The 24,516-nt window shown below is 40.7% G+C and overlaps 1 protein-coding gene across 4 annotated transcripts in view; it reads left to right on the forward strand.

Moving 5' to 3' along the window:
- The window catches only part of PRR14L (proline rich 14 like), a 55,674-nt gene that overhangs the window by 22,717 nt on the left and 8,441 nt on the right, over positions 1-24,516 (forward strand). For all 4 annotated transcript variants that reach the window (XM_002915593.4, XM_019795620.2, XM_019795619.2 and 1 more), the window contains 4 exons: positions 6,433-11,611; positions 15,531-15,602; positions 16,282-16,453; positions 17,026-17,132. In XM_002915593.4, the coding sequence (XP_002915639.2) occupies positions 6,433-11,611; positions 15,531-15,602; positions 16,282-16,453; positions 17,026-17,132 (5,530 nt within the window). The remainder of the gene's footprint in view (positions 1-6,432; positions 11,612-15,530; positions 15,603-16,281; positions 16,454-17,025; positions 17,133-24,516) is intronic.

Below are 24,516 nucleotides of genomic sequence, written 5' to 3' on the forward strand. Positions count from 1 at the left end.
TGTCTGCTGTGGCTCAGGTGAAATCAGAACAAGCTTAATGCTTCAAAAGGACATTTGTGTTAACCAAAAGTCATCCTTAATTGGTAGGATGCTATTTTGCAGGTCATTCCTTACTTCTTGATTGCCGTAGGGCGGGCCTGTGACAAGTGGGCGTGAGGGAGCAGTGATGGCTGTTGGTTGAGGGGCCATTTTACAAAGGGACGATGTCCTCCTGTAAGACTCTCTCCTGCCTCTCTCTACTATTGTGGCTTTTCTGATGTGACTTTTTCACCATAATTCTGTTTAATATTTTATAGAACTGACATTGTCAAGTTTTTTTTGTCTGTTTCCGTTGTGGTTTTTTTTCCTCAAGTTCCCTGTAACTGGCTTGGTTTGGGAAGGTTGTGACTTAATTCCCACAGTAGCAATCTCTGTGAAGGCTTATTTAGGAATGCTCTGAAGTAGGAGTCACAAGAAATTGGAAGAGCATTTGAGGAAATACATGTCGATGCAGAAGTGAAAACAGTCAAGGAGGGAAAAGATACATTATATAATTTTTGGAACTAGATAGTTTGAATTATTTAGAAGAATTAGAGTTGAAACAATCTTCTAAAGCCCTCTATGTCTGTCATACGAATAAATTAAACATTATAAGTTGGTGGAAAGAACCCCATCAATAAACTCCTTATGCTTTGTATGCATCTAGATTCTTGGAGTTTATTGATTATTTTTTAAATATATATAATTTGGAAAGAATATCTCCTGTTTATATTCCCTATTTATGTCATTGTCCCATAATTTACATTTTAGGGGGAGAAAAGTTGAAAAATCAGCCAGTACCATACCCATTTAATAGACAACATGAAAGAAGTGTAGACATTTTGGGAACTGGATTTTTTTTTTTTAACCTTTTTTAAATTAAGGTACAGGGGCCCCTGAGTGGCTCAGTCGTTTAAGTATCTGCTTTCGGTTCAGGTCAGCCCTGCATTGGGCTCCCTGCTCAGCGGGGAGCCTGCTTCTCCCTCTCCCTCTGCCGCTCTCCCTGCTTGTGCTCTCTCACTTTCTGTCAAATAAATAAATCTTTTTTAAAAATTAAGGTGTAACTTATCTACACTAAAATTCACCTTTTTGTGTGTGTGTACAGCCCTGTAAGTTTTGACAAAAGCAGTTGTGTAACTATCACCACAATCAAGATAAAGAACATTTCCGTCACCCCAGTGATTTCTCACAGGCTTCTTTTGTACTGCATCCCTCTTGCCAGCCTCAGCCATTAGCAGCCACTGATCTTTTTTCTGTCCCTGTAGTTTCATCCATACAACTGTGGGTATCAATACTCCATGCTTCTTCTTGATGAAGAGTATCCTGTCGTCTGGTTGTATCACAGCTTGTTTATTTCCCATTTGAGGGAAATTTGAGTTTCCACTTTTGGCAATTAAGAATAAAGCTACAATGAGGGGCGCCTGGGTGGCACAGTGGTTAAGCGTCTGCCTTCGGCTCAGGGCGTGATCCCGGCGTTCTGGGATCGAGCCCCACATCAGGCTCCTCCGCTATGAGCCTGCTTCTTCCTCTCCCACTCCCCCTGCTTGTGTTCCCTCTCTCACTGGCTGTCTCTATCTCTGTCGAATAAATAAATAAAAATCTTTAAAAAAATTATGAATAAAGCTACAATGAACGCTTGTGTACAAGGTTTTGTGTGAACGTGAGTTGTCATTTCACCTGGACAAATACCTTGGCATGACACAGCTGGGTCATTTGGAAAGTGTGTTTATTTTACAAGGAACTCCCAGTTTTCCAGAATGGGCGTACCCTTTGGAACCGGCAGTATGTAGGAGTTCCAGTTAAGGAGTTGAATCCTTTTTCATTGTTAATTCATTTGTAATTTGGAAAGCCAGATATTCAGTGGTCAGAGAAGCTGAGGAGGTGACGGTAGCTTGTAGGGTTGTCTGCTGTCCTCCTCCCTGTAGGTAGCGTTTGTGAGCTTCCACACAGGAGAGCTTCCTTTTATAAGACATTACAATGTTGCTAACCCATTGCACGTCTTTCTGAGGACGAGATGTAGGATAAGCCAAAACGGATGTCAGGTTTAGTGTCCACAGTCTAACCACTTAATTTTTTGATCCAGGAAAAGGTTTTGACAGAAATGCTATTGAATCCTTGACAACCTCCAGCATGTCTGTCCCCAGTGACGGTTATCTGGAAATAACACCAAAAAAAAGTCTTTTAAGTTTTCTGATGTTACTTGTATTATTATTGGAGTGTAAGCACTTTTTAAAAAACAATTTTATTGAGATATAATTTACATAATTTAAAGTATACAGTTCATGGGGTGCCTGAGTGGCTCAGTCGTTTAAGCAGCTGCCTTTGGCTTAGGTCATGATCCCAGGGTCCTGGGATCGAGCCCCACATCGGGTTCTCTGCTCAGCAGAGACCTGTTTCTCCTTCTGTTGTCTACTGCTCTGCCTACTTATGCTCTCTCTGTCAAATAAATAAAATATTTTTTAAAAAGTAAAGTATACAGTTCAGTGGTTTTCTTCTGTACTTACAGAATGAACCATAACCCTAATTTAATTTTCATCACTCCTTAAAGAAACCTTGTTTGTATCCATTAGCATTCATTCTTCATTCTGTTCTTCCTTACCCGCAACCTCTTCCAGCCACTAATCTGCTTTTGTCTTTATAGATTTGCCATTCTGGACATTTTATATAAATGAGACCTGGCATTTTATGACTGCTTTCACTTGGCATAAAGATTTTTAAAGTTCATCCTTCATCTAGCATATATATGTACTTCATTCCTGTTTATGGCTGAATAATATTCCGTCGTATCCATTTATCTGATGGACATTTGGGTTTTTTCCACTTTTGGGCTATTATTAATCATGTTGTTATCAGCATTTGTGTATGGGTTTTGTGTGGACTTAAATTTTCAGTTCTGCCTCCCTTTTTTTTAAGATTTTTTATTCATTCAGGTGCCTGGGTGGCTCAGTCAGTTAAGCATCTGCCTTCGGCTCAGGTCATGATCTCCAGGTCCTGGGATCAAGCCCGGCATCAGGGTCCCTGCTCAGCAGGGAGTCTGCTTCTCCCTCTGTTCCTCCCCCCTCCCCAGGCTTGCTCTCTTTCTCTCTCTCTTAAATAAATAAATAAAATCTTAAAATAAAAAAAAAAAGTGTTGGACGCTTAACCGACTGAGCCACCCAGGTGCCCCAAGATTTTACTTGTAATGAAGTCCAACTTACCAGTCTTCTTTTTATCACTGTGTTTCAGTATCTTAGCTAAGAAATCATTATCACAATCGTGTAGATTTACTCTTGTGTTTTCTTCTAGGAGTTTTGTAGTTTCAGCTCTTACATTTAGGTCTCTGATCTACTTTGAGTTAATTTTTTTGTATGATGTGAGACAGGGTCCAGATGTATTCATTTGCAGGTGGATATCCAGTTGTCCCAGCACCATTTGTTGAAAAGCTGTTCTTCTTGGTCCCTTTGTCAAAAATCAGTTGACCGACTATAAATGTTAGGGTTTCTTTCTGGATTCTCAGTTCTAATTTCCTTGCTCTTTATTAAATCCATCCTGTGTCAGTGCCACACTGTCTCCATTACTGCAACTTTGTTTTTGAAATCAGAAAGTATGAGTCTACCATCTTTATTCTTTTTCAAGATCATGTTGGCTATTATGTGCCCCTTGCATTTTCATTTGAGTTTTAGGATTAGTTTGTCAGTTTCTGCAAACGTAGCACCTTTTAAATGGTTATTATAAAATGACAAATCTAGGGCCTTCTGCTGAGGTCATGAAATGCCTATGCTTCTAAAAATGGGCCTGTACCTCACAGTATACATGTTTTACCCTCCAGTATAGCTAAATGCTTTTTTTTTTTTTAATATGCCACATTTTCTTTATCCATTCATTCATCGGTGGATACTTAACAGTTGTTTCCATGTCTCACCCACCATAAATAATGCTGGAACGAACATGGGGGCACAGATATTTTCAGAATAGTGATTTCATTTCCTTTAGATATATACCCAGAAGTGGAGTTGCTGGATGGAGTTACCTAATACTTTGAACAACTTCTCTAACCTTCTCATTCTTCATTCAGACCACATCTATTATGTACCTGCTATGTGCCAAGGTCAGTGTTGGGTACCCAGTCCACACATTAAGATCCTGTTTCTGCCCTCAAATAGCTCCAGTCCCACAGAGGTGATATATTAAACAAATACTTGAGAAACAATTTCACAGAGGTTTTGATAGAGATACTGTGCAAGGGAGTGGGAACCCAAAGGAGTGGCTAGCCCTAAACAAGTGTGGACTCTGGCACTTCTAAGAGCATATGTATTAACCCATCTTTACAAGTCCTGCAAAGTGGGTACCATCTTTATCCCCATGTTACAGAAGGGACTGGGTCAGTGTTCCATAGCCTTTAGAAAACTTTCTAATAAACGTAACTGCCTCAAACTCTCCTTTAAAATTCTTTGAGATTTCCAAGTCAATGTGGTTAATTATAACCAAGTAAAAGAGTAGGTAGAGTATCATTTTGCTTTCAAGCTGTCCACAACCCCTGTTTCCCACCCAGCCTTCAGCGTTATACCACCTGGGAAATGACTGTTCCCTGCCTCCTCCCTAAGATTCTCAACGAAGTTGAGAACAGGTGTTCTTCTAGCAGGTAAGGGCTCTGAGGTAGAATCTTGCCTTAAGTGCCTTGCACAGTGAACCGTTTGGGGGTGGATGAAGAGTTTTGCAGTTTTCCTGAGCAGATAAAATGAAGGATTCAGCTAGGATGATGCTGGACCAGTGTGGAAAGGCCCAGAATTTACATGAATGGCTTAATGCCATAGTGTCCGGTGAAGAGATACACTAAACCATTTGGGGTAAATGCACTTAGAAATTCATGAATAGGGTAGAGTTGTCTGCTATGATGTGGAAAGTAAGCCTAGTTTCAGAAAGATAAATACTGTGTGGGGCATTAGGATTTCAAGGCTGCCTTATGTCAAAAATTGGAATCTGTGCAAGCTTGCAGAATCCAGTATGCATTTATCCATCTAGTATTCGTTGATTCCCAGTATTTTTAAACTCTGTGTCCTGTCCTAGCATAGTTATTAAGTTTATCATTTTAACTGTTCTCAGGTCCAGTAAGATAAGAAAGAAAGCAGAACAAAGGAAAAGCACTTTTTCTTTAAATGGCAGGCACTGTACCAGGTGGTGTTTACATGTATTATTTAATTTAATCCTCAAAGTAGCATTGAGGTAAGTGTACTTCGTACCCTCTTTTTCAAAGGAGGAAACTGAAACTCAGAGAGGTAAGTAAGATCACAGAGCCCAACTGCCTTCAGAGTTGCTGTTCTTTCTCTCAGAATTGCTCTCAGTACCAGTTGAGAAATGGATAGGGAAGCTCTAGGAAGACACTATTGATAGCATTAGTTGATTTGACCTAACTATTCATTTATTCCACAGATTTGTTGAGTGCTGTTTGGTACTGGGTATTATGCTGGGCAGTAGGGAAAGGGAGAGACCAAGACAAACATGATCCTTACTCTCATGGAGTTACATTCTAGTGAGAATTAGATCTTTCGGTTGATTTGCATTTAGCTTTATCAGTTTAGTGCTCGTATTTTGTTATATATTTGTGTGCATGCAAATATACATATACACATATGCACATGTATGAGTATAACTTTTCTAAAAAGAAAGTAAGGATGAAAAACTTTCTTGTAGGTTAACAAGTTTGGGGAACTTCTTTATACTGCATCTTTCACCTAGGATTTCAGAGGCACTGTACAGTAAAACTTCTTCATGAATTGTATTTACATTCCGCTTACAAAGGTTTTTTGTTTTTTAATGTTTCATAATAGGAATTTTTTAATTTATTGAAAAGTGAAGAGTATACTAAACCCACATGTATCTGTCACTCAGCTTCATAATTACCAGCTCATGACTAGTCTTGTAGGGAAGCAATTACTGTAAGTAATTCAGTTCAAATCTAATATTCATCTTACACAATTTCTCTTACATAGGTTTTGTGTAAAACTGTTCTATTTCAAAGAGGTAATTTATGACTAATTTAGTATTAGTCAAGTAATAAGAAGGTCATTAAATAATATAAGCTGTTGTATTATGGGTCTGCTTTATTAATGTTTTAGAATGGAAGCTTCTTAAGACTTTTGGATTAAGTGTATGTCTCCGTATTTAATTGTCCAGCTAAGTAAGTACATTTATATAAGTAACACTTAGAGAAAGGCAGTTGTTCAAAATTAGCTGTTTCTGCCAAGTGCACTTTTGGCCCTCTGTCATATTTTGCATAAAAGAACAAAACCAATGGTACAGTGCGCTAACTTCGTAATTCGTTTTTTGAGTTGCGTCTTTTTTGTTACTATTGGTCGCATGATTAAATTTATGAAAGTGTAGCACATGATTTTTCTTACAATTGCATACTGATTTGGATTTATTTCTCTTGCGCAGAAGGAAATGTACAAATTACAACTGGAACTCTGCTAAAATCTACTGAAGAAGTACAAGGTATGAAGGTCAATGGGACTAAGACGGATTATAGTGAAGGACACAAGAATGGCAATGTGAGTAAAGGTCTCTCAGCTGGGTGCAGCGAATACCCAGAAATAGACAAAATCATGACCAGTGGTGAGGTTTCAGAAGCCAGCACATTAGTTTCCCTAGAGCCTTTAACGTTTGTGGACCCTGGATTAACAGAAGCAACTTCTAAAGAAAAAGAATGTGAAGAATTAAAAACTTGTCCTTCTCGGTTGTCATTGTTACCAGGGAACAGTGCCATTTCCAAAGTGGACAATGGGAAGGAAGAGGTATGTAAGTTAAACTTTGTCTGGGAAGCAGATGACAATCACCGACAGATTTTCAGCCACCATAATGAAAAACACAGTTCTGCCCATGGCAGTCCCAAAGCCACGAGAAATGTAGTTGTTGTAGAACCCTTAGAAGACAAATCTGACATTTCATATTTCTCGTCAAGCTTGTCTGGTCCAGAATCTAGAACACCATCCTTAGAAACATGTGATTTTGAAGGTGATGGCTTGCCAAAGGGATCTGCTGAAAAGACAGATAATTCCTGTTTTGATGGGGATGATCAAAGCAAGAACGTGGCTACTAGAAAAGAAAATGCACAGTTTTTGAACCCCAGGAGTGACAGTGGGGAACTCTTTCCTGTTAATGCCAGTCAACCAGAAGAGGATGCTTGTGGTCATTGTCCTGGTGAAAAACAGACCGTTGCCTCCCCCAAAGAGAGTATCTGTGGTCACTGTTGCATTCAAGGTAGTATCCTTACAGACAGCCCTAGTTCTTCAGTGCCGAGTTCTTTCACTGAAGCTGCAGAAGTAATGTTAAAAAAAAATGATCTGAAAATCACTTTAGACATTCAGGGTAGCTTGACAAACCATGAGGACCATAGAGAAACTTCTACTGATATGAGCCACTCTGAAGAGAGCAGTTTTTCCTCCTTAATGCAGATTGAAGAGCCAGAGCAGACAACCACTATAGAGCCCAATATGGTAACTGAAAAGACTTACAGTAAAGACTCTAACTCATTCCGCTCCCAGAGAAATCTGGAAGGCGACACACAGTTAAATGAAGCATCATATAACAAATTTCTGATTGAAAGAAAATCCCTTGTGAGTTTAATGCATGAGGACCAAATAAGTCCTATGAATGAGGTATCAAAACCCAAGAAAAATACCGCTCAGTTACCACCATCCCTAGAATTTGATTACAAACCTGAGTCAGAACAAGCTATACACACCACACAGGATGATAGTTCACATTTAGATGAACAGAACATTGCCTGTGAGATGAATGAACTTCCTTGTACCAATGAACTAGTTGTAAACAAAACAGAAAGTGAATGTGTTTTAAATCAAGTGCCCCTTAATTCTCGAGACCACGTGAAGTTGCCAGCTAACAAACAGATGCCTTTAGCAACAAGCGAGGATTCCCAACAGAGCCATCACCCCCCAGTAGAGGATGGAGCAGATGTCATTGCTGATACCCAAACCATTCCCATGGAGACAAAAATGAAAGACATCTCTCTATCAGGTGACAAAACTTGTGGTGCCTCTTCAAACAACCCCACCTTAAATATCAAACCAGGAAGCCTAGAAAGAAAAAATGAAATGGCTGATTCTGGAATAGTCGATCTACATTCCAGACTTCTCTCAAGTAAAAAAGAAGCAGGAGGCTTGCCTCAGGAGGTCTCTGTTATGGAATGTCAAAGTGTTCAATCTCAGGATCTCTATAGCTGTCATTGTGTAAGTAAAAATGCACGAGAAAAGAGCATGTGTTCTGCTTGTGCTGCTTTTGAGTCCAGCAAAATCATCCCAAAAGTTGAAAACTCTTTAATGACTAAGTGTGAAGATGCATTTCAGTACAGCAGTCACCACTCCCAAGGAAGAGAAGACTCCACAGGAAGTAGCACCCATAAAGTGAGTTACACATCGGAAGGAAGTGAGTTTGCTAGGGAAGAAACTAAAGACAGCCTCCCAGGAGATAAGATGAGAAACGAAATGGCAGCAGGTGTGTTAAACAGTGAAGCTTCAGACAAGACCATTCCCACCACCAGTCACACCCAGCCCAGTGAGGAATGGCTGGAAGGAAAGGAACAGGATGTACCTAAAGAGACTGTGTTTCACAAGTATAACATCTCTGACTGTGTAACACCAGAACCGAACTTATCTACAAACATTCCAAGCCCTAAAAAATTGTTGGACCAGTCTCTTACTGTTACGTTCTCCAGTTTCAAAAACATGAACCAAGCAGTTGAAACTCTTGGTCAGAAAGCAGATGAAGTCCTTGACTGCCAGAGTAACCAAAACATACCAGATGAATGCAGAAATGAAGATAAACCAGCTAAGGAGACACCAGATGGTGACAAGAGAGAGGCTGTCACAGAACCAAACAGAGAGGTAAGCCACAACCAAAAGGATCTGCTAGTTGGTTCAGCCAGTAACAACCCGTTGTCCAGTGGTAGTTCAAAGAAAGGCATTTTGAAAGGAGACTCTGAACGTATTCCTGGTTGTGAGGAGTCCACAGATGGCATGGTAGACATCATCTACACGAACTGCGGTAATAAGTCCACAGAAGGCGTGTTAGACCTAAGAGCATCTGGTACCCTTGACAGTGGTGCAGGGCAAGACAGACCGATGTTACAGGAAACCTCAGTGAGTACTCTGTCTCAGAGAGGAGAACTAAATGCTGCATTTGTTGGAATGATTGGTCAGGACTCAGATTTCCCAGATGCTACTTCCTCTACAGTGGAGCCTCTAGAAATTAAAAAATCACGTGAAGAGAAAGTATGCAGATCATTAAAAGATTGTGAAATGGAAGTGTGTCCAGACTCTTGTGCCCATGAGATAGAGTCTGTTGAAGATCATGAGCCAAATATAAGAACATTGGATAGAGTAAATGTGTCCTTAGATTGTGTTCATCATGAACAGCAAGTTAAAGAAGCACCCCTTAGAGAAACACAAGGAATGATTGAAGGATCAAGACTGGAAATAAATTCTGAGTTGGACAAGGACAATACCTTTGGAATTTCCTCGAAAGAGTTGCTGTCTTCTGGATGCCCAGATGAGAACCCTGTTCCCATAGGGAGCCTGAAACCCATTGAGATAATACCTTCGTATCTGTCTTCTCACGAAAATTCAGAAAGTAATGTTAATAGTGACGAAACTGACCTGAAAAATCTTTTTAAACCAAAAGATCGTGAGATGCTTTGTGAAAACGTGGAGCACGGCACAGTCCTGCCTGAGACAAAGGAAGCACGAGGGGATGGGAGTAATTCTAGTGAAGGAGTCAGAATAGACATTGGTGTGCAAAATTTGTCCTTAACAATGGAAACAGAAACTAAGTTGAAAGGAGAAAAAACTGAGGAACATCAGAGGGGACTCGTGGGTCACTTAACTGTGAGCGAAGAGTCTGAGGAGATGATTACCAGAGAAGCTGGTCATGGTGATAAAGGAAGAGAGATTTCTCAGACCCACTCTAAATCCCAGAGGATGCTTGGTGATGTTGAAAAGCAACAAAGGCAGAGGGCTTTGGACGTCATGTTGCAGAGTGAAGAGGAATATGTACATCAAAAAGAAACACACACAATATTGGAACACTGCACATCATCTAACGTGTTATCAGATGAGTTGCAAGGTAAGAACCAAGCTAACGATTGCAAAGGTGAGTCCACCATGATGAAGGAAATCACTCTAGCAAAGCTGGCCATGGGCGGCAGTGCTGCACAGTTTCAAAGGTTGGGAGATCCAAAGGAGGAAAGCTTGTGTCATCCATTAAAAAGGGCCATGGAGTCACGCACAGGTCCTTGCCTTCGTGGTGCCCCTCAGAAAGCACAAGACCCCAGCTCTGCTGGATATGATGAAATACACGGTGCCTTTGGGAACACTTCACATCAGAAAAGAGTGCTTCCCTTAAAGAAGCAGCCCCATCGGACATGTAAGAAAGTTTCCTGTCAGGAGCAAGTCGACGTGGGGAAAAAAATAAGTAAAATCAGAAGTTCTGCCTTTTTAAAGAGTTCCTCTGAAACTATCCCCACAAAAGCACACAGATTTCTCAGTTCATGTGCTGTGCCTGCACCCGCACAATTGGAACCCGAAACAGAACCAACCAGGAGCTTAATGAGCCACATACCAAAGCAGAAGGTGACTCCGTGCCATCCCTTGAGGAGCCTGAATGTTAGGAAGCCTACCAAAGAATCAGCCTTACTCAGCAAGCTGTCCATTCTTGCCTCCAAACTGGTCCCAGCCACAAAGATCCAGAAACTAAGGTATCAGCGGTGTTCCTCTGAACTTCTTCCAGTGGCTAAAAGCTACAAGCGGCTCCGATACAAAAGGCTTCTGGATGGATTTTCATACAATACAATGCAGCTGAATCCATATTTGGCAGCTAGTGGATGGGATAAGAGACCTAACAGTAAGCCCTTGACACTTTATTCGCTGGAAGCCATCAAAATGAGCTTCATAGATTTGAGCAACAAGGAGCCATCACTGCTGTTTGGTTCCGAAATTTTCCCGATATCTTTTCACATGAAATCGGGCTCTGAGTGCATGACCGAGTCCCCAAGGACTTTTCCTGAGCACTGTGCTCCAGCCAGGCTCGCCTTAGGAGAGGCCCCCAGGTGCCTGTCTCAACCTCCCAAGTGGACCTTTTCTTTCTTCTTGTCCCACAGTTGTCCTGGGATGGCCACATTCAGGGAAGACACGGGCCTCCATGGCCAGACACGTGCCCAGGCTCCTTCACAGTCTCCAGGTCCTCTCCAAGACTATGGAGGCACTGCCGTAGTCCAGACCAGAGCAGGCTGCTCTGTCCTTGGCCTTCACACACTTCTAGCACTTTGTTCTCCTGGATGTTACCGAATCTGGACAAAAAAACGGAGCTTCTCTAGTCACATGCCTGCCATGCAGAGGCTCTTCATGACCCAGTTTACACAGGGCTTAAAAGGGTTAAGATCTCCAGCCTCCATAGCAGACAAGGTCTTCTGTACTCTTCCCTACTCGGTGGGCCGAGTGCTATCCATTTGGAGCCAGCATGGGCCTTCTGCCTGCCCCTTCGAAATCTCTACTCTTCATTCCACTCACAGCAAGCGGCAGCCAACTCTGAGCGCCACGAGCAGGTAAAATTCATGTTTGCTTTTCAACCTCTGGGGAAAGTTGAGGGCTGAAAATGCAAGGCTATTTAGAGTTTTTGTGTCTGCATTTTCTGTTTACTTTGACAAATCTCTGTTGAGAAAATGTAGCCATAAGTCTTAAGTATAGACCCCTCTAATTTTCCTGCAGAATCTACCCCTATATTTTTACCATTCTATGTTCTGTCCATGTCATTCGCAAACCATCAAATCTTTTGAGTCTGTTTCTACCCATGCCCCTGCTTTACAGAAAATAAACACCATTACGTGTCAAAGACTTATAAATAGTGACAAACAATGACTTCTAACTATATCTTATTGACAAAGTATTATACAATCAGCAATTAATTTGGTGTTTGATATATAAAGGATACAGAATAAGTACTTTTTTTTTTTAAAGTGCTATTTATTTGTTTGACAGAGAGCACAGCAGGGGGAGTGGCAGGCAGAGGCAGAGGGAGAGGGAGAAGCAGGTTTTCCACTGAGCAGGGAGCCTGATGCAGGGCTCAATCCCAGGACTCCAGGATCATGAACTGAGCCAAAGGCATACACTTAACCGACTGAGCCACCCAGGCGCCCCCAGAACAAGTACTACTTTAGTAAATAATTATGTACGTATCACCAAATCTAGTTCATGAACCTTTGGATTTCTCTCTGGAGCAGAGAGGCTTCAAAGATTGACATTTACATACTATAGTTGTACACTTCACAGAATTTTAAGTGAGCTGGAGAAGAGTGGTTTGACCACTTAGAGTAGTTGAAAATAATGTCACCAATATCATTTTACCTTTATTTTATTTTACTTTATTTTTTTTAGATTTTATTTATTTATTTGACAGAGATAGAGACAGCCAGTGAGAGAGGGAACACAAGCAGGGGGAGTGGGAGAGGAAGAAGCAGGCTCATAGCGGAGGAGCCTGATGTGGGGCTCAATCCCATAACGCCGGGATCACGCCCTGAGCCGAAGGCAGACGCTTAACCGCTGTGCCACCCAGGCGCCCCTACCTTTATTTTTTTTTAAGATTTCATTTATTTATTTTAGAGAGAGAGAGCGGGGTGGGGGAGGGGCAAGAGGGAGATGGAGAGAGAGAATCTCAAGCAGACTCCCTGCTGAGCGCAGTGCCCTACCCGGAGTTCAATCCCACAACCCTGAGAGCGTGGCCTGAGCTTAAATCAAGCATTGGATGCTTAACTGACTGAGCCACCCAGGTCCCCCTCATTTTACCTCCTTATTGGAAATAAGAAGAAAAAGAATTTGAGAGTTACAGTCCTAAAGATCTGTCTCATACATAGTAAATCCTCCTGTTTGTAATCCCTTAAAAAACAGAAACTGAAAATTTTAACTGGCCCTCATCGTTGCTATAGTTTAAAAATTCAACACCAGCAAAGCCTTAAAATTACAAATAGCCTGGGAGAGGCCTTGTTCTTTGTGTGTCTGTGCAGTCTCTTATGCAGAATCATTCTGTGTCGCTAAAACGCTGCCTGGCACATATTGCAAAGTTCCCTGAGCGTCTTAGCAGAAAACTAACTAAATCAAAGGGGTTTCAGAAAAACACCCCAGAACCTGAATGTGGCTGATGGAAATTGAGAGATGAATGCTGTTCTAAGTACTTGTCCTATAGTTAATAGAAAAATGTTGTTATAGTGTAGTCACAAAAAATACATTGGAATTAATCAAATTGGTTTTTTTTATTTTTTTTCAAAGATTTTATTTATTTATTTGAGATAAAGAGAGATAACGAGAGAGCACAAGCAGGAGGTGAGCAGAGGGAGAGAGAAGCAGACTTGCCACTGAGCAGGGATCCCAACAAGGGGCTCAATCCCAGGACCCTGAGATCATGACCAGAGCCAAAGGCAGACGCTTAACTAACTGCGCCACCCAGGCGCCCCTAACTCAAATTGTTTTAAATGATAGTATACTGCTTTTGTTTTGTCTGGTTTGTCAGTATGCATCTGTAGTCTCCTAACCACGCCTGCCCAGTGTCTGACACGCAGCTTTAAATTGTGTTACCTTCACTATATTCGTGCCTGAGGTTCGATTACAGGCTAGTTCTTTGTTGCACCCTGTGAAGATGTGTGGCCTTTGGCCCTTTTTCTTCAACCGGAACTCTTTTCCCTCCTGACTTTCCTGTTTCCTGGTATGGAATATTTTTTCTCTCCCTTCCTTCCTATGCCTAGCATTTTACTTTGTTTTATTTATTTTAATTTAATTCAAGTGAAATATGGGGGTGAGGGGTGTTTGTAGGGACTTTTCCTTCTTGTTGGCTCTAGAAGTGCCTTAACATCATATGCCTTGACTTTAAGTTTAGAAGTTTGCTGTTTTTCTGGGGCGCCTGGGTGGCGCAGTCGTTAAGCATCTGCCTTCGGCTCAGGGCGTGATCCCAGTGTTCTGGGATCGAGCCCCACATCAGGCTCCTCCGCTAGGAGCCTGCTTCTTCCTCTCCCACTCCCCCTGCTTGTGTTCCCTCTCTCACTGGCTGTTTCTGTCAAATAAATAAAATAAAATCTTTAAAAAAAATTTAAAAAATTTTAAAAAAGAAGTTTGCTGTTTTTCTAAACACACTCAGAAATTTTTTTTTTAAGATTTTATTTATTTGCTTGACAGCACAAGCAGGGGGAGCAGCACAAGCAGACTCCCCACTGAGCAGGGAGCCCAGTGCTGGACTCGATCCAGGATACTGGGATCATGACCTGAGCAGAAGGCAGATGCTCAACCAACTGAGCCATGCAGGCACCCCAGAACACACTTAGAAATATTAAGCATGATAAATTGGGTAACCCAAGAAAGCAGGACCTAACAAATATTAAATTAATTTATGTTTCCACAGGATTTTTGTTTTTAGTTTATTTGACAGAGAGAGAGAGAGAGAGAGCAAGTGCACAAGCAGGGGGAGCAGCAGAGGGAGAGGTAGTAGCAGGCTCTCTGCTGAGCATGGAGCCGGATGTGGGGCTTGATTCCAGGACCCCAGGGATCATGACCCAAGCCAAAGGGAGACAGTCAACCAACTGAGCCACCCAGGTGCCCCATAGGATTTTTTTTTTTTTTAAGTTTTATTTATTTAATCTACACTCAACATGAGGCTCATCCTCACAGCCCTAAGACCAAGAGCTGCCTGCTCTTCTGACTGAGGCAGCCAGGCACGCCCATAGGATTTTCTTATTTGAACCCTCAACACTCTCTGATATAGGTTGAATGGGCCTCTTTCTTGCTGTTTTTATAAATGTTGAGCTTGAGACACCTGGTTTTTTCTAACCCCGATCAGATTAGCGTTTCAGCTGAGCTAGACCTAGATGCAGGGTCTCCTGGTTTCTGACTTGGTGAGCTCCTTTTCCCGTATACACCCTTCCTCTTTCCTCTTACCAGTACCCGTCAGGGAGTCCTGAGTTAGTGCTAAACTTCTAAAAATCTGAACTATCTTTGTTTTGTAGACATAAAGCAGATCTACTTCTAAGAGGAGATGGGTTCTTTTATGGCCATCATACAAACACCTCGTTAATTAGACCTGTACTTTGTTCCAAATTCAGCAGAAACTGATACAGGTTTTACTTTGAGAGGCACAAAAATCTCTCCACCATCATGTATTGATGTATCTATAAGTGATGAATACCATTGCTTCATCTATAAAAAGCTTAATTACAAAGGAGCTAACCCTGTTAATAGTTTTCTTCTAAATAATCTTCCCGTCAGCCTGCCTCCATTCCAGTGGTGAGCACATAAATGTAATTCTCATGACTGGGGGTGGTTTCTTCTTTCTGAGTGACTGACATTTCTTGTCTTCCTAGGGCCTAATTGAATATCATGTGCCATCAATGGCATCAAAACCTTTGAGTACCCGCAGTGGCATCAAAACTTTCCTGTTGTTCCACTGACCTAACCTGTTGCTTTTGTACTTTTGCTTCACTTCAGCCACACCATGTTACCATATGTGCCTCTTCCAGGCGTGGAAGCTACTTATAATGCCAGTGGCAGTCAGATGAGGTAAGCCTCCATAAGGGCTTGCAGAGAGAGAGAGAGAAAGCGAGAGAGAGAGAGAGAGTGTGTGTGTGTGTGTGTGTGTGTGTGACAGAGAGGAAAGAGTGAATGTGCAAGCGAACACAGCACCTGAGAGGGCACACTAGCAGATGGTATGGGTTGAGCATAGCATGATTCTGACGTCTGTATTCCTTCCAAACCTGATCCAAGATTCAGATGTGTTTTATTGTAAGTAGCAACCAAGGATATGTAATCAGTACCATTTATTGAAAAAAAGTCAAAATCACTAGCCAGTTCATTGTACCACAAGTTCCCTCGCAAGCTATCTTTTGGTCATAGAGCCAGCTTCATTGCCTTGATGGGATTGGTCTCATCTGAGCACAGTTCATTTGTTCAGTTCACTAAATGCCTTTTTCCTCCAAAAAGTCTTTTTCCTTTTTACACGTTTCCTTATAAAACTGCTCGGCACCAATGAAGTGGATTGACCACATCCTTACAATTTTTTAAATATGTAGACACAGGCTGCGTCCGGAAATAACTAGAGAACAGGTTGTCTGGAAACATCATTGCTGGAAAAAGGGAAGATCTTCAACCTTAGTTTGATGTTAAGAAGTTGAATGTGCCAAGGTAGAAAGTGAAACCCATCTCATATTTTCCTTCTCTGTTTTTCTTTCCATGGTGCTAGACTAGAGCCTCCGTTCCCTGCCTTGGTACCAAAGTCTTGCTTGGTAACAGACTCAGCTGTCAGCAAGCTCCTGCTTTCAGCCTCCGAGTTCCAGGTTCCTGAATTTGATGAGCTGAATAGTGTGGCAGTGGCATGCCCCCATCCACAGAGCAGCCCTCCAGAACAGAAGGAGGTAAATATAAAGTGCTGATAGAGTCGGGGCAGTACTGGAAATGTCCATCGAGGACCACAGATCACGTGATGGGTACATAGAGGCCCCTAAGTGTCTTTGCTTATCACTGTTAACTTCAGCTGAGTGCTGGAGATTACCAAGGCAGGAGCTTTCTGCTTGGCCACTGAAGGCTACTCTGGATCTCTTAATCTGCATTGTTTTCCAGATCCTTTTTTCTTAACAATAGCATTTAATGGTATTTAGAGAGTTGGACCCAAGAGCTGCTTCATGCATTCAAAGATGAGTGAACAATGGTATTCTTCAATTTTAATATCTCTCTCTGTCTCCAGCAGTTAACAGGCTTTCATATTGCTAATCTCAATTTCAGAGCTGAATGTACGATTCTCTTCTAATAATAAAAAGGGAGTGGTTGCTGAGAACACAGCAGGACTGAGTAGAGCTTTGTCATAAACTACGAGTTAGAGTCATCTATAAACTGAGGAAGCAAAATCTTAGAGTATCAAGAAAAAGGCCTTTATGTATTTAAAATGGTTTATAACTTGAACATCTTTCTTCTTAATCTTTAAAAATAGGCTGAGCCAGAGAAGAGGCCAAAGAAAGTCTCACAGATTCGTATCCGGAAAACCATTCCTAAGCCAGACCCTAATCTTACCCCCATGGGCCTTCCTCGACCCAAAAGGTGAGCTCCTTCACTAATACACATAGGTTCACTTTTTTGAAAAATTGTTTTATAGAATATGACTTTTTTAAATGGTCATATACTCTGAGCTATTTATTATACTTCTAGGAATTTATCCAAAAGAATTAATTGGTAATGTGACCAGAGATTTATGTGCCAGGGATATTGTTCTGCATTCTTAATCATTTTTATCAAGCTCACTATACCAGATATTATGCTGTCCCTTTGTGTACATAGTCTGTTCATCCTCCAGTGGTGCTGGGAGGTCAGCAGCATTGTCACCCCCAGGTGTAGGTGAGGGTGCCGAAGCTCAGTGGTTAAGACACCTATGGGGGCGCCTGGGTGGCACAGCGGTTAAGCGTCTGCCTTCGGCTCAGGGCGTGATCCTGGCGTTGTGGGATCGAGCCCCACATCGGGCTCCTCTGCTATGAGCCTGCTTCTTCCTCTCCCACTCCCCCTGCTTGTGTTCCCTCTCTCGCTGGCTGTCTCTATCTCTGTCAAATAAATAAATAAAATCTGAAAAAAAAAAAAAGACACCTATGTTAGGCCATGTTGTCAGTCGTGGCTCAGGTGGTTTCTCTTTCACAGTTTTTACCTGAACCCACAGCCCAAGCTCACAACATTCTGGTGCAGGATTGACAAGGGACCTAATGTCGTGAGGGAAAGAAGTTTAATTTTTTTTCTTTTTTCTTTTTTTTTAAGAAAATGCCAGATCCATTATATGGTCTGTATCATGGCCTTTAAAAACTTGGTTTCTAAAGATTTATTTTTTATGACAGAGATCATTGCTAACCCTAAAAAGGGAAGTGGAAAGAAAAAAACAGATTACCATATTATGTATTTGGTGTACTATGCATTACACAGACACACTATGAAAATACAAACACTGTATAAAATATCTCCAGGGTTACATTTTCTTTTGTTGGATTTCATTCCTTCATTTCTCATTGGCAAATAGAAGCCGAACAGTAGTCCCTTAAATAACCCCAGGGTAAGTTACTGAACCTTCTTGAGCTTCCAGAATGTGTCTGTAAAGTGTGGTAAGAATTCCCAACACTTAAGATTGCTGTACAGTCCAATTGAGGAAGAAATGTGTACTGTACCTATTACATTGCTTCACACAACACAAAAGCAATAATTATTACTATGATCATACTTGACGTTCTACTTTTCCCCCATGGTTTTTGTCTTAATATATTTTTATCTTACAATTCTTTTATTGATCATCCTACCATATGTCTTTACAAGAGAAATTTTAAAATATTTCAGATATCCTAGGTTGAATAGTACTTATTGCTAGAAGGAACTAGGATTCAGAATCAAATGCATTCTAGCTTGCATTTAAATGTAGATATAAGTCCTGAAAAACTTTCTTATTATAAATAAGTAGTTGGGAGTGGAGAGAATTTTAATATAGTAATGACATTCAGTCCTTTGAATTTCTTTCAAGTAATAAGCCAAAAAAGCACAGTGATCTATCATCAAATTACATATAATGATTTATCACATCATTTTTTTGAAAGCAAATGATTGAAAAGTGCTGACTCACATAGGTTCTGTTACCAGGCATTGAAGCAGTGAGTATCTCACTGTATGAGCAACACACCAAAAAGATCTGACCAGTAAGTGTCAGATGCCCAATAATTTGTATGCTGGTCTTTCCCTTAGAGATACTGTATTTAAATCAATATAGTGAAAGAGGTTGAAAAAATAAGATTGTTAACAAATCTTAGCCTAAGATATCTTTTGATAAAATGCTTTTATTCACATCCTCTTTTGTCAAAAAACCTTGAAGTTAATAGATTCAGTGCATTAAATTTATGGAAAAGCCTTGACATGTAACTTTTTTTTAATATACTTGACACAATGTTACATTGTTTCACATGTGCAATATAGTGATTCAGCAAGACTCTACATCATGCTGTGCTCACCACAAGTGTAACTACCATTTGTCACCATAACGATGCTATTATAATACCATTGACTATATTCCCTGTGCTGTACCTTTTATCCTCATGACTTATTCTTTCCATAACAGGAAGCCTAAGTCTCCCACTCCCCTTCACCCATTTTGTACATTCTCCCACCCTTGACATATAACTTAATTGGGAAAGGCAGTTTTTATTATTCCAGCCCATCAGCCAAATCATTCTTATTTGCTAACTTTTGTTTTCCAACTCAAATAAATGGGTTAATTCGCACTTAAAATCATACAAACCATTGAGAAATAAATTACGGAACACCTCTTATAAGGTAAATTTGTAAAAGCCATAAGTCAAAATTAAAATCATATGTAACAAATATAATTAATTTATTTTAGTAGCACATTATTAAAGCAACATGGTAATGCTGTTTCTCATTAATGGATTTGTAATAAACCAATGTAATGTGTAGCTAGAATAATAAATTATGAAGCGAGGAGTATGGTATAAAGCATAATATTGCTTCAGTAAATATGTATGCATACCTGAATCAAACAATGTTGGACTTTTAGGAACAATTAAGGGTCATGTAAAAAATCAGAAATAAACCTATTAATTTATGTAAATCTTAGGATTGCTTCAGTATCTAATGTAGGAGAAAAATCATTATGAAACCACCTTGCATGGCAGTATCCTGTGATTTTTGCTGTTGTTAACAGGGGTAGAAGTTATAACATTTTATAAGCTAAAATAAGATGAGGATTAAATAATTGAATTAAATATTTCTTTATGTGATTTGTTAAAAGTTTATTCCTTAACTGAAGGAAATTACTTAAAATTTTTGTCTGGGTTTTACACACTTCATCTTCAAATAGTCCTAGTAAACATTTCAGTTACATTTTTTAAAAAAGAAGAATTGACTGTTGAGTGGAACTTTACTTTTTAGGTAACAACAGACTGTCAGTGAGATTTAAAAATAGTTTGGGGGGAAACATTGTGTACAATGAAATACACGAATAAGCTATGTTGGAATTCAAAGCTCTCTTTCCTAAGTAGGGCCTCCTGAGGAGGCATTGTTTGATGATAATCAGGAGATAAACAAGGCAGGGTCTCTCTGACAAACCCATTGTGCAGCATATCTGACATCTGAATATTCTGACACCAGCTAAAGTACCCTATTTCTAAAGCCAGTCCTCTCTTAATGGAACTATATGTGATGGGGGAAAGACCAGTCCAATACAAGTTTACCGTGATTTCATTAATTACTGAAGGGGACTTAGCAGGATCAGTGATTTGATTCATATACCAAAGTAGCATTCAGGATGGATAGGTATTCTGAAAGAATTTATGGGAATGGAGAAATCTGCATGAACATTCCAGGACACTTCTCAAACATGTGACTAAAAGTTCTAGGAAATTAAAGATTAGGAGATTGATTCCACTAAAACAGGGTATTCCTGTACTTGGTGGCATGTCTTCTGGTACCCTAGTGTGAATACCACTGTTCTAGGGTATTTAGTAGCAACCGTATTTAGCTCTTGCAGGTTCCTGTGTCTGTCGGTCCAATCAGACAAACTACACAATATTTTAAATAGGGAACTTTAATATAAAATGTTAAACTATAATAGAGTAACCACAAGATGTGCAGAGAATTCTGAGGGTACCCTAAGACCGAGGGCAAGTACTCAAGGAAGGGCAAACTTGGAAGAGGGGCCACCTCCTTAGGTTGGCATTTAGACTTTTTTGGAAAGGGTATGGTTGCAACCCATTGGATGGCTGGGTTGCTGAGGCCAGACCTAGGCAAGAAGGAAATAGCAACTTTGCAGGGTGCAGACAAGCTGAGGCAGACAGGCATGCAAGGGGAGTGGGGGGTGATGCTATGGATGTAAGGCCTGGAGCACGTGGTATTTCTTTCAGGAGGGCCACAGGAAACAGCCCTCAGGAAGTTGGGGTGCAAGCTTGTGGCCTGGAGTGCCACATATGTGTCAGGAAGCATGTGCCACAGTCACCAGGCTAGGGTTGCCAGAGCACTGAAGGACTACATGCTGTGTCCACACAGCTAGGGCTGAGCTCGCTCCAAATGCCCGCTTCTTGACATCCCAGCAAACCTGCACAATGATGGTGAAAAAAGTTTACCAGAACCAGAAAGAGAAGCTCCTTTCCTCCTACAGTGTTCCCCCAATGCCCTCTTCTGCCAAAGCTTTTAACATCATACTTAACTGTAAAGAAGAAATGCTTCAGGAGTCCAAGATTCCATTTCACAGAGTAGGTACTGAAGGGTACACTGAGCTAAGAAGCAGTAATTTGATACTGGTACATGCCAGTAGACACTAAAAATTTGAATACAGTTCACTTGACCAAGAGCTGTTCCTTTTAGGGGCGCCTGGGTGGCACAGCGGTTAAGCGTCTGCCTTCGGCTCAGGGCGTGATCCCGGCGTTATGGGATCGAGCCCCACATCAGGCTCCTCTGCTATGAGCCTGCTTCTTCCTCTCCCACTCCCCCTGCTTGTGTTCCCTCTCTCGCTGGCTGTCTCTATCTCTGTTGAATAAATAAATAAAATCTTTAAAAAAAAAAAAAAAAGAGCTGTTCCTTTTAAGGAGAGATTTGAATAAATGGCAAAAAGTTGTATTTAACACAGTCACACGGAAAAATAAAGAAGCAAGAATAGCCAGGAAAATTCGGAAAAGGAATGAATTAATAGAGGTACTAGTCCTAAGAGATATTACAATATATATATTTTAAAGTCTCAATAAAGAAGAACAGTGTAGTGCTTGAGCATAAACATACAAATTGGCAAATTAAAATAGAAAGTCCAAAAATAGACAAAAATAGGGAGATTTAGTATGTGACAAAGGTGTCCCCTCAAATCAGTGGTAAAAAGAAGGACTGTTCAGTAAAGTGCTATTGGGGCAACTGGGTAGTCATTTTAAAAAGCAATAAACTTGGGGGTGGGGAACGCCTGGCTGGCTGTCAGTAGAGCGTTTTTCTCGGGGTTGTAAGTTCAAGCCACATGTTGGGTGTAAAGATCACTTAAAAATAAAATTTGGGGGGTTCCTGGGTTGCTCAAGTCTGTTAAGCGTCTGCCTTGGCTCAGGTCATAATCCCAGGGTCCTGGAATTGAGACCTTTGTTGGGCTCCCTGCTCAGCAGGGAGTCTGCTGCCTCTCCCTCTCCATCTATCTCTCCCCCTGCTCATGTTCTCTCTCGCTCGCTCTCTCTCTCACTCTCTCTAAAAAAAAATAAAATCTTTAACAAACAAAAAAAAGTAATAAAGTTAGATCTGCATCTTAGACCTTTTACCAGAAGAAATTCTAAATGGATCAGATTTAAATGGAAACAAATCAGACTGTAAGAATACTTGAGGAAACCATAGGAAATTTTTTTTTTCGTAAACTCTTACCTCCAACATGGGGCTGGAACTCACGACCTCAAGATCAAGAGTCTCATGCTCCACTGACTGAGCCAGCCAGGTGCCCCTGCTCACAGGAAATTTCTAACTGGAGTGGCTAACTAGAATACAAAGTCCAGAGCCATAAAATAAAAGTCTGAGAAATATATTTCATAAAAATCTAGCATTTCTGCTAAAAAAAAGAAACATACCATAAACAAAGTCCAAACACAACTTGTAGGGCGTCTGGGTGACTCAGTCGGTTAAACATCCAACTCTTGATTTCGGCTCAGGTCATGATTTTGGGGTCCTGAGATTGAGCCCCAGTTCCGGGCTCCACACTCAGTGGGGATTCTGCTTGAGATTCCCCCCTCTCCGTCTGCCCCTCTCCCCATGCACACACATACACTCTCTCTCTCTTAAATAAACAAATCTTTAAGAAAAACACAACTTCTAATTGACTAGATGGGAGGAGTCCTTTCACAATATATACACATAACAGATCCTGAAGACGTACACTTTAAATATCTTACAATTTTATTTGTCAGTTATGTGTCAATAAAGCTGAAAAACAGTAAAATTTTAAGAAACCACAAACTCCTATCTCAAAAGGCTAATTTACATACATACTCATGCACGCAAACACACCAGGCTTCTACAAATTGGTAAGAGAAAATGAAGATCCCCACAGAAAACTGGGCAAAGGACGTGACCAGATAGATGGCCCATAGGTAAGGAAGTGAAAATAGCTCTTTCCCAAATGGAACAAGTGACTGTAACACTGCATTGCTTGTTCAAAGGACTGTATCAAAATTAGAAATGCACAGACCCTCTGACTGGATTTCCAGGAATTTCTCATACAGATAGACTTCCAAGTTTAGGAAATGACTTGTATAAAACTGCTCACTACATCATAGTAATGGCAAAAGACTAAGAAAAATACGGGGCTGATCAAATAACTTATGGTACATCTATTCAAAAGAATAGAATGCCATGTAATCTTTCAAAAAAAAAAACCCACAAAAAACAAGATGCGCTGCTTTATATGTTTGTATAATCAGTGTCTTAAGGTGATGTTATGCTACAGCCAAAATTGTGGAATGCTGCCATTTGTATAAAACTGGAGGTTTCAAGGGAATAGGAATTCCCTAAGACCATTTCTGCAGCCAATGTCTGCTATCAACATTTATAAATGAGAGATGGGGTTGCTCAAAATGAGAATTTGAACCCACCCCCAGATGCCTGATGTTTTGTCTTTGGTCATATGTAGAGATTTGTTCTCTCTACCTCAGAGTATAAAAGTCATTGTTACTCAAGCAGTTTGGTCATTTTAGGGATTCAGTGTGCCCTGGTCATTTTCCAGGCCAGAAAACAGATGCCATCAAAAATCGTTGCTGTGTTCTGCTTAGCATATATATCTGCACCTCTCAACCTCAAGACCACACCTTATGCAGAGAGTTTTCACTCATAGTTCTGAAGCTGCCTTCCTCTTGATGGAAATCATAAAAACAGATGAGGTGATGAGGGAGAAAGGACCCACCGGATGGAAGACCCTCAAGTATAGACTCTCACCAAAACCACTCTGGGCAAGGCGGTCTCTCCACAGAACGTGTGCTTTTGAGGCAGATTGCACCGTTCTAGTGAGTGAAGCCTCTCTGAAGAAGGCAAAGTTTGTTAAGAGGCCAGAAATTCCAGAATCCGAGCCCTGCTCACCACCCTTCATCTCACCTCAGAAATGATGTTGCATACTGCCCTGATTTGCAAGTCAGAATGACTGTCGGGGAGGCTCATCTTTCACTCTCAGACTGCCCCTTTGACATCTTTAATTGTAGCAGTTGCTACCATTAAGAAGTAAAGTAGCTGTTACCTATTGGAATGCCGGTGCAAAAAAATATATATATGTGTGTGTGTGTTGTAATTTATGTGTATTTAACACATAAAGAACATGTTCTTTGCTAAATTGGAATTGAACCAACCAAACCTCATGTAAAATTTTCAGAAAGACACTAAAACATGATGCCAGTATTAATTGACATACTCTGCAGACTGTTTTTCTTATCTGAATGAAACAGGT

The sequence above is a fragment of the Ailuropoda melanoleuca genome, chromosome 12, assembly GCF_002007445.2.
Source record: "Ailuropoda melanoleuca isolate Jingjing chromosome 12, ASM200744v2, whole genome shotgun sequence".
Taxonomy (NCBI): Eukaryota; Metazoa; Chordata; class Mammalia; order Carnivora; family Ursidae; genus Ailuropoda; species Ailuropoda melanoleuca.